This window comes from Lactuca virosa, chromosome 1, assembly GCF_052849685.1.
Source record: "Lactuca virosa cultivar CGN04683 chromosome 1, Lactuca_virosa_CGN04683_v6, whole genome shotgun sequence".
Taxonomy (NCBI): domain Eukaryota; kingdom Viridiplantae; phylum Streptophyta; class Magnoliopsida; order Asterales; family Asteraceae; genus Lactuca; species Lactuca virosa.
The window spans coordinates 71228251-71238886 of record NC_136426.1 but is presented as its reverse complement, the minus strand read 5'-3'; the positions used below and the strand labels follow the sequence as shown (position 1 = coordinate 71238886).

The 10636-nt window shown below is 34.2% G+C and overlaps 1 protein-coding gene across 1 annotated transcript; it reads right to left on the bottom strand.

Annotated features, from left to right (window-relative positions):
- Nucleotides 1-5371: 5371 nt before the first annotated feature.
- Nucleotides 5372-8195, bottom strand: LOC145145220 (protein Brevis radix-like 3). The gene is made up of 5 exons (XM_079074921.1): nt 7414-8195; nt 6931-7310; nt 6203-6338; nt 5829-6109; nt 5372-5746 (listed from the first exon to the last, which is right to left on the bottom strand). The coding sequence occupies exons 1-5, from the start codon at nt 7531-7533 to the stop codon at nt 5668-5670; spliced, it is 996 nt and encodes a 331-aa protein (XP_078931047.1). The 5' UTR covers nt 7534-8195; the 3' UTR covers nt 5372-5667.
- Between the last annotated feature and the right edge of the window lie 2441 nt (nt 8196-10636).

The following is a 10636-nucleotide window of genomic DNA, read 5'->3' as shown; positions in this document are numbered from 1 at the left end:
AAATGAAGGAGAAGATGACATGTGGCAAAAAGATTTTGAGTTATTAGGGAGGATACCGTATCATTTAAAAGTTTATTTTGAATAATGCATGAGTTTAAAAGAAATTAACAAAATTACTTGTAGATTATCTACAAACAATATAAATAAGCCAAATAGAAAATATAAAAATTTTAGAGTTAGTTTTTTTGGAAGAAAAAATAAAATGTTTAGGTTTTAACCCATTTTTTTTTTGAATTAGAATTCATCCATTTTGTTTAGTTATTTATAAGGCTATACAGAGTGAGTTTATGAGATGACTTGGCAATGCAAAGTCACTAGCGACTTGACCATGCACACCGTCCCTACCTTGTGAACATGTGAGATCTCATGGACCCTACAGAGAGTTACAAGAGAGAGAAAGACTACTCTTTCTCTCTTTTCTTCCAATCTGATTTCTTTCTTCCCCTCTCTATTTCTAATCGTGTCTACCATATAAGGTCGCCTGGTATGCTTAGCACGGAGGCAATCGTGGTCTGAGTGGCCATGACAATTTTGTGCACACCATCCCGACCATTCGTGGTCGGGCGTGGTCGTGCTCCCTCGTGTTGCCAATGATGAACCTAAACGGCCAATCACATCTTGTTTTCTTTTCTTGACCGTTCAACGGTAAAAAATTTAATTTTCTTTTAATCTAAAAACATTACCTTTATATAAACACATCAATTTAACAACTTATACACTCAAACCATTCTCTTTCACACATTTTCTCTCTATCTTTATTCACTTTCAAAAATCATGGCTCCCAAAATGCATAGTTGGTTGAAAGAGGAATAAGAGAAGTTAGCACTGGCATGGACAGAAGACCCAGATAGTCGAACTTCTAAGGATTTTTGGACAAAAGTTGGAAACGTTTTCTAGAGCTGGCAAAATCGACCCAACCCGCCAATCCAACCCGAACCCAACCCAAAATTAGCGAGTTGGGTTGATATTTTCAACCCATTTAACTTAAATGGGTCAACTCGTCTAACCCATTTAATTAAATAGGTTGGTTTGGGTAAAAATTATCAACCCATTTTCTACCCGTCAACCCATTCAACTTTAATACATATATTTAATTTAATAATTATTTGAATATTATCATGTATTAATCAAAGTATTAATTTGTTAATTATAATGTTGCGTTATTATTATCTATGTTTAATAAAATTCAATCCTAATTTCCATCATTTTTTAGCGCCGATAATATTAGTCACTCTCCAAAATCACTGTGAAACTAAACATTTTTAATGTTATTTGAACAATTTATTTGTATTTATGAATTAGAATTATGTTTTTGTCATAATTATGAAGTTTTATTTACGTTTTATAATTTAAGTGGTATAATATTTATTTATATAATTTATTTAATTGATTTTAAATGGGTTAACCCAACTTTAACTCATTTATTTAATAGGTTGAGTCGGGAACTACACAAACAGGTCAACCCGGTGACAACCTATTTATCTAAAAGGTTGGGTTGGGTTGGAAATATCAACCCATTTAAATAAACAGGTTGGGTTTGGTTGAAATTTTCAACCCAATTATTAAATGGGTTGAACGCGAACCCAACTCAGGTCGGCCCATTGTCACCTCTAACGTTTTCCATGATTTAATGGGTTGTTGCAGTCGTAATCTTGATGCAATATGTTGTAAGTTTCGCTTTATGAGGGCAACATGTCGTGAGTTCGATGGACGTTATAACCATGTTATAAACAACATACACGAAGACAATCTGGTTGTTATGGTCATGCATCAATATGAAGAAATAAACCACAGACCGTTTAAACACCTCAAAGCTTGACAAAAATTTAAAGATACTCCATGGTGGGATAATTAAAAAAAATGAGGTTTAGAAACTAGTTTTTATGCTTGCATTTTAATGTTTTTTTCTATTTTATTTCAGTTGTTTTTTTTTAAATTATGTAATTTTTTTAAATTATGTGATGTTTTTTAATTGAATAAAAAACTAGTTTAAAAAAATATGTTTTCATTGTATTTGGATTTTGTGTATATTTTTTAATTAAATTTAATTAAAAAAAATAAGGTGGAATGGTGAGGTAATGGTGGGTATCTCATAGGTTTAGTGATAGTTAGTGATGATGATATATCACTCACCACTATAAGGTCATCTGTTATACCCACTACTAACCACTATAGTGGTGAGTGTCACATCATCACCACATTTTCTACCACTAACCATGTGATATCTACCACTAAACACACCACTCCACCTTATTTTTTTAATTAAATTTAAATAAAAAATACATAAAAAATCATATAATTTTTTTTTAAATACTAATTTTCATTAATTTAAAATATCAAATTACATTAATTAAAATACAAAAAATTAAAAAAAACATTAAAAATAAAATACGACTTCAAACTACATTACTTAATTAACCTAGAATATATAAAAAACATTACATTAACTTAAATAGCCTAAATTAAAAAATAAATAAATAATAAATAAAATAACAAATAAACAAACTAACATAAGTAAAAAAAATTAATCTTCGTTCATGTTGAGTTGGTACAAATGATCCGCAACATCTTCTCGAAGATTGAAACACGTTTCGCTGTTATGAATTTCAACAACTCATGATAAAAATTCATTCGTTCCGGGTACGAACTCTTCAAGCGGGATGACGACGTCGTCCGGATCGTACGTGCAAATCGCTCAACCTTGATCTTCAATGATCATATTATGCATTATAATACATGCTAGGACCATTCGTTTAATTCAATCATTATCCCAAAGTCGTGTAGCATATTTCACTACATGTCACGTCTGCTTGAGGACTCTAAATGCCCTCTTGATATCCTTCATCGTTGATTCCTGTCTCTTTGTGAACAATTTTGTCTTTTCACTTCGAGGAATCGAATATGGCTTCATAAGTGTAGAATAATCTGGGTATATCTCATCACAGAGGTAGTAACCGTATTTGTACGAATGTTCGTTCACCGTGAACATCATATCAGGTGCTTTGCCGGTCCAAAGATCGTTAAAAAGTGGAGACTGGCCAAGAACGTTAATGTCATTGTTAGACCTCGCGACTCCAAAAAAAGAATGTCATATCCATAAATCCTGAGATGCGACGGCTTCTAGGATTATACTTGGTTCACCTATATCTCCTCGAGTGAATTGACCACGTCATGCATCTGGACATTTTTCTCAAGCCACATGCGTACAATCTAGACTGCCAAGCATACCCGGAAATCCATGCCTTTCTTCATGAGCCGAATATAATCTCTCAATATCACATGGAGTTGGTTTACACAAATATTCTTGATGAAAAACCTCATACACACATGCGCAAAACCACTCTACACGATCAATTGCGGTCCTCTCGGATATTTTGAAGTATTCGTCAGATGCATCAAATGTTATACCGTATCCCAACTACCTAAGCGCGACCACACACTTTTGTATACTACTAAAACACATTCTTCCTCTAACGTCGGGTTTTTGTTTGAAAAAATCATAACGGGCTTCTAAAACATTACTAATACGTAAAAATATCGTCTTATGTAGATGGAAACGACGTTCGAATGCATCATCATTGTAAAGACAGTTATTGGCGAAGTAATCACATATCAATAAGTCGTGTGCGGCTTGAGGATCGCGATTGACGACCGTCCTTGTACGAGCAACATTCGAACTTTCTTCATCGTGAATGTGTTGCATAATATTGAAGAAGGTCGAAATGAATTCCCAGTCATCATCCGAGTCAAAAAAATTTAACACTTCCAAATCCTCCATGTGTTTTTTGGTTTAAAATGAGAGTAAAATGTGATGAAATGTGAGGATTTTATTAGATTTATATAGGTATTAAGTTTTTGAAAAAAAAATTAAAATTAACAAATTGAACGTTGAACGGTCAAAAGAAAGGAAATCGATTTGATTGGGCGTTTCATTTCGTCGTCGGAAACACAGACCATAACGACCACGATCGACCACGGCCGGTCGGGATTGTGTGCACGGTCGTGGTCGTGGCCCACCTCAACCACGAGCAACCGCATTGCACGTATACCGAAAGGCCTAATAGTTAATGGTGGGTATAACGGATGGTTTAATGATATAAAGACCATTTCCTTAGGTGTTGTTTGGTTCGCGGAATGTTGCTGAAGGAATTGGAATTGGAATTGGAAAATGAATCTGTCAGGAATTTGAATCCAATTCTATGTGCTGTTTGGTTGGTAGAAAAAGGAATTGGAATTAATTCCAGATCCTGTTTGGTTTGCAGGAAATGGAATTGGAATTCATGAAAAATGACTGAACTGCCATTTTGTCTATTTTGCTTAATCATATGAATTTATCATGTTCATACAAAATCATATCGTATTGAAGGTGTAATGTAATTTCCAGCAAGTATATCTAAAACCACATAATCAATTTTTAAAGATATTGTTGTTTCTAAAAAAGCAAACAAGCAAAAAAAAAGATATTGATTTCTAGCAAGAACAGGAAGAACTTGTTGTTCTTAACAAGAAAAAAACAGTATGTAAACAACACAATCAACTCATTTAATAAACGATTTTCACAGTGTATTCGATTACCGGAAATTTATAAACATGAACATTGATTTTGATTTTAACAACAAATTGTAAACAAGAAAATATAGACAGCAACAACAATTTTAACAATATTTGATTAACATAAATTGATTTGCTTATCAATAAATCAATTTTCAGGAGACGAGGTTGAGAAAACGGAAGAGAAATCGAGTTTAACAAACCCCTCGATTTTCACAGTGAAAGATAGCGAGAGTGAGAGATAACGGCATCGATTCACTAACCTGGCGGAAGATTGGAGAAGACAACCACCTGGTGGAAGATTGCAGAAGACGAGTGGTTTGGAGAAGAAGATTAGAATGGTTTGGTGGGTATAACGGTAAATTTTAACTTTCCATGTTAACAAGGAATTGATTCCATCATGTTGGTGAAGGAAAGTATTTTCCCTCCATTGAGGGAATGTTTTCTCATTTAGGAATCCCTTTCCTTCTCTAAAAGTTGAACCAAACGCAGGGAATTGGAATCATTTTCCCTCGAATTTCATTTCAATCCTGCCAACCAAACAAGCCCTTGTATTTGTGACTTGATATCTTCATAATATTTTTGGTTCTTCCCAGCTGATTTCTTTTTTCCCCTCTCTCTCACTTCTTGTCTATCATATAAACACCATTTCCTTATATTAGTGACTTGATACCTTTTTAATATTTTTGGTGAGGTGGAATATGTGTTGTTTGAGGTGACACAATTCCCGTGTGATGCATTTCCTTATAGCCTAAAAATCTATCTTCAATAAAACAACTTGATTCGAACTCAACCCAAAATTATAACAAATACAAAAGACTTCTCAATAAGAACTCAAGTCAGCATATTATATGAATAAACTTGAACTCACATGTTACCGTAAGCTTCAAATTGATTGAGCTCGAACACAAACCGCTCGATAGCTCATTTACATTTCTATATATAACCCTTCCCTACTCGATTACCTTTTAGAAATAAAAAAGATAGAATAAAATATGAAGCTTATATAGACATACAAAGGTCTTCATATTCAACTGCAAAATGGCCTTCTAGCCTTTCACCACTTTTGCATAACAAAATAGATAGATATATATAAACTATTCCCAACATTCAAACTCACAGATACTGTTGTTGTATCCTTGCTCTATTCTTTTCCCACCACATTCTCGCATGCACTTCCCCAAACCGTTCACGACTGTTACATCAAAAAATAATTAATAATAATTCACAAAAATCAAAATCACTGGGAACAAAAGTGAAGAAATTTCAATCCCTACCTGAATCGGACCCGCCTAAGCTCCCGGGGCCCACTTGGAAGTGTTCTAATTGTAATATAAACACCTGGTTCATCTTGCTCCACCCATTCTGTTTCCAAATCACTCGCATTGCTCAAAGAAATCTCTTCAGATTGATCAGCCTCTCGTGTTGAACTAGTTTTAGCGGAAACATCTACTGACGATGTCTCGGTTTTTGAGCCCTGAAACAAGTTTCGAGGCGGATGCTCCTTGCTAAGTGGCGGCGTTACCGGACTGTTCTCAATAGACTCGGTTCTTGAACTCTGAAAACATCAAAATCAGATGTGTTCAAGCTTGCTCTGATATCATGTCAGATATATATAAATACTGACAAAAAAATAAGAAAGGTAATTAACCTCGTCTTCAGATCTTGGGGGAGATGGTAGTGGTACTCCTTGTTGATTAAAGCGTTGTACATTGTACAACTCCATAATTTTCTCACAGTTTTCGGACCACCATCTTTGTGCTTGCCATTTGTTGAACATTTCACGACTAATAATAACAATAATACACAATAAAATACGATTGAAAGTGACATTGGTAAATGGTAATTATAATAGAACATTAAAAGTTATATTTATACTCTTTATGTATAATAAAGCAAGGGGCATAACATGTGATGCAGAAAGGAAAACAACATACAATATATTTTTGGGTGGAATGAAATCATGTGGACCATTCGTTTACGGGTAATAAGTATAAGTAAAGAATCAATCAAGAACATTGAAATGGTGGATCGAATTTCAAATACCCGGACCCCATTCAAGAGATTCTTGGCAATGATCCATTTAATAAATTAGTTGAGAGATATAATATAATTCAATTTGATTCCAAAAATTTGCGGTTATTTATGAGCATATCGGACCCACAAGTCCACAAAGCATCTGGAAATATGTCATTGACTATTTTTAGATTTTTATACAATCTATCTGTTAGCAACTACTCACTATGTCCCATGAAAATCGCAAGGAAGTAGGAATTAAAGTTTTGTGTTCATTTGTGTAACGATGTGAAATATGGTAAAATAAGGCACATAACAAATTGCATAAATCGGTAAATCGGATTAGAAATTTAGAATGCAAACCTGAAGCGAATACGTTTCAGATCGTTGCCACCATGAGGCAAGGAAACGAAAGTGATGAGAACACCTGGTTCCACCTGAGCAACCCATTCTTTAAGCTCATCTTCCTCCATAAACACAACCGACTCAGTCCGGCCACTCACCGACGCCGGAGTGCTCGAACCACTCGAAAGCCCCTTTAATCTCGCTTCCATTTCCTTACCCCAAACCTTGGGTGTCGAATTGCCGGTGCCGGCTCTTTGGTACCCGCAAAAAAACCTACCGGACGATAAACCGGCTTCGGAGTCCGCATAACCCCGACGGGTCGGGTTGTTGTTAGAAGATCCGGAGCAAGGCTTGCAGTTTTTGTATGCTCCTGAAGCCTTTAACGCAATATCCTTGATCTGTAATCGATGTGTTTCATTTTATGATCAGAACTACTTGCATTAAACGATCGAATGACAGCATTTGTCAGGAAACGAGAAACAGAAGAATCGTAATTCTTACTTGAGATGTGAGGGTTTTAACGGCTTGCTTGGTTCTAGGTGTAGAAACGGAGTCTCCTTCTTCCTGTTCGTGTAGAGATCCACCATTTAGCTGCTTCGTACAAGCAATACACGTCAACATATTCAAATATGTTTTCACGATCACAGATTTTTCCTACAAAATTGGTTACTTAAACGACTCCAATTCACAGTCGAATAACTCAATTTCGATTCACTTGACGAGCTAGAAACGCGAAATGAACACGAAAAACAGAGTTACGAGCGTTTCCATATAAATACCGAAGTGTGTTTCGTGCGTAAAGAGGAAAAATATACACTCGTTACACAACCATTAATGGCGTGATTCTAGGGCATATATATGTGTACAAATAGTTTCAGACAGAGAATCTGTTGTTGTAAACAAAAGCAAACACAGACGGCGAAACGCACGTTTGCCGCCGACTAATATTCGTGAATATGAACACACAGTAGCACGCACAGTCGGCAGAAATTTTGGGAAGATGGTGTGACAGGTTATTATGAAAAAGGGTTGTGATCAGTAATGATGCGCATTAATCTCTGAGAGAGAGAGAGAGAGAGAGAGAGAGAGAGAGAGGTGATGGAATGGAAGAGAAGAAACGTGTGCCCCTGTTATAAAGGTGAAGGGTCCGATGCGTCGCCGGCGAGTAGTACCGGCAGCCGTGGATTGATCGATGTAAAGCGGCAAAAGGAAGTCTAGTGAGTAGTGAGTAGCCACGTCTTTTGCATCGGTACTACAAACAATCCCCTTCGAATGTCACTTTGTAGCTTCTCTTGCAATTTGCAAAATTAATTAAATACTCACCTATTGGGTTCATGTATAATATTTTAGAATATAATATGTAATAAAATTAAACAAGTTTAGAATAAATTGTTTACAAATTACAACAATTATTTTCAATAAAAATGTGCATTATAGATTAACCGAATATCTTCCTACTTCCTAACAAATTGTGGCTTTAAATCATTTTTATATTATCAATAATAATAGAAAATATATATAAAAATATTAATTATATATAAAATTATCGCCTTAAATCATACCTAACAAAATTCATCTCTTTTTTTATAGGTGATGTCCAGTCCCCTTTGGTGTGAGCCTGCAAGCTTCCTTTCTATTTATCTTGGGTTTCCCATTGGAGCTAATATAAAACTTGCTGCAAATTGGATACTAATGGTTGATAAATTTAATTTAAAGTTATCAAGTTGGAATGCAAACACCTAGTCCTTTAGGGGGAAAACGTACTCTTGTCAAGACTGTGTTTGGTAGTCCCTCTCTTTTTTACTTCTCATTGTAATAGAAAGACTCAGGTGTTGTTTGTTTTTTCGAAGCGAAAATTCGTGAAGTCTGCGGACCATCTCTGCAATCCTCTGTAGTAGAAGAGGTGGAACAAACGGCTGCAGCCTATAATAAGAAGCATGTTTGTTTTTTAATATCTGCAGACTGCTGCAGTAAACTGAAATTTAAATAAAGTAATTTTATAAACTGAAAATAGTTCTCAACACCAAAATTTAATAATTTTAGTCTTAAAACATGAAAATAATAATAAAAAGAACATGTAAAAAACAAAAATATAAAACTTTTTTTTAAAAAAAAACTTAAAAAAATATAAAAGAAGCTAATAGTTTTATTCTACAAAAAAACTAATTTTAAAAAACATTAAAAAAGAAAATAATAAAAAAATTAAGAAAATATTGCAAACGATGTCTACAAAGTTCGTAAAAAATTACACACGTTAAAAAAGATGCAACTGAAATTGAAAATATTATTAATAGAAACGGTAAAAAAAATTAAGAAAATCAAGTTAAAAAAAATTGTGGAAACTATAAAAATAAATTGTATCACATCCGTAAATAAAAGTTTAAGAAAATCAAAGTTTAAAAAAAAAATTTAAGAAAATAAGTTATACAAAAATTCTTAAAAAAACACTTAGAAAAAATGAAAGTTGAAGAGGTTAGAAGAGGCAAGTCAACTGTTGCGCCACGCAGCACACGCGCAGAGGTTTTGTAGTCTGAAGTCTTTCAAAAAACAAACTGATGCGAGAGGGAAAGTGTTGTGCGTGTGCTGCTCCGCGCAACAATAAGTGGTTTGAAGAGTTTTTTATAAAAAAACAAACAGCACCTCAGTGGGTTACTTGGAGTACCTTAGTACGTACTAAATGTAAATGCAGACTTGGCATTGGTTGCCTTAAAATGATGAATGTTGCTCTTCTTACTAAATGTTTATGACGTCTAAAATATGAATCTAATGGTCTTTGGACTGTGTGTATTAACTCTTTACATCGCATATATGGAAGTGATGGCAATCCATTGGCAAAATAGGGTTTCCTTGCTATCAATTGTTAAAATTGGTTTAGAGTTAGATGATTGGAACATTTCCTAATAACATTTTTGAAAGAAAAATTATGATTAAGTTTCTAAATATATATATGATTGAGTTTCAAAACATTGCAAAATTACTAATAGAATTAATGCTTCTTGCTTTATTGGAACTTGGTGCTGGAAGAAAGAACTACGAAATGGTGAGGAGTCAAGACACTTAACAACCTTAAATAGCTTGGTGGCTTATGTGCAACTTTTGAAAGTTTATGATTCTTGGATATGGAAGGTTGACAATAATGGTGATTCGAATGTGAGATCGTTGCAGGCATTAATGTATAGCAAAATAACAGGTGATGATCGGTTGCGGTTTCATTAGATTGCATGGGTCCCCATCAAAGGCAAATTGTTTCATGTGACGTATGTTACTAAACAAAATTCTAGTTATCATGAACCTCATGGGGTAAATTTGTTATATTTTTCTTGCCCTTTATGTTTGAATATAATTGAGGACACATACATTTTTTTTTAATTGTTATTTCTCCCGGGAAGTTTTTAGCTGGTTCTACAGTTAGTCGAGTTTCTTACCATCTCTGCTTATGAATACTTTTGATATGTTATTAACATAGAAGTTGTGTTGCAATGGGCTTAGCAAGAATCTTAAAAATATGAAATTGAGGCTGATATATTCTACCATTTGGATAATTTTGAAGACTCGAAATGCCCTTATCTTCAAGAAGAAAATATATTTTTCTATGAGGACAGCAAATGAAATTCAACTTATCTCCTTCAATTGTTCAAGTATCGTGCCAAACTGCCAATCTTAGTAGTCTTAATTGGAATATTTGGTATTGTTCTCTTTTTAATGTTTTTAATGTTTGTACTAA

Excerpts from the sequence above, each read along its gene's own strand:
- LOC145145220 (XM_079074921.1), bottom strand. The coding sequence starts at position 7,533 with ATGTTGACGTGTATTGCTTGTACGAAGCAGCTAAATGGTGGATCTCTA. Across the intron at positions 7,311-7,413 it reads TTAAAACCCTCACATCTCAA|ATCAAGGATATTGCGTTAAA; the intron begins GTAAGAATTACG and ends CATCGATTACAG. Across the intron at positions 6,339-6,930 it reads CTGAAACGTATTCGCTTCAG|TCGTGAAATGTTCAACAAAT; the intron begins GTTTGCATTCTA and ends TGTTATTATTAG.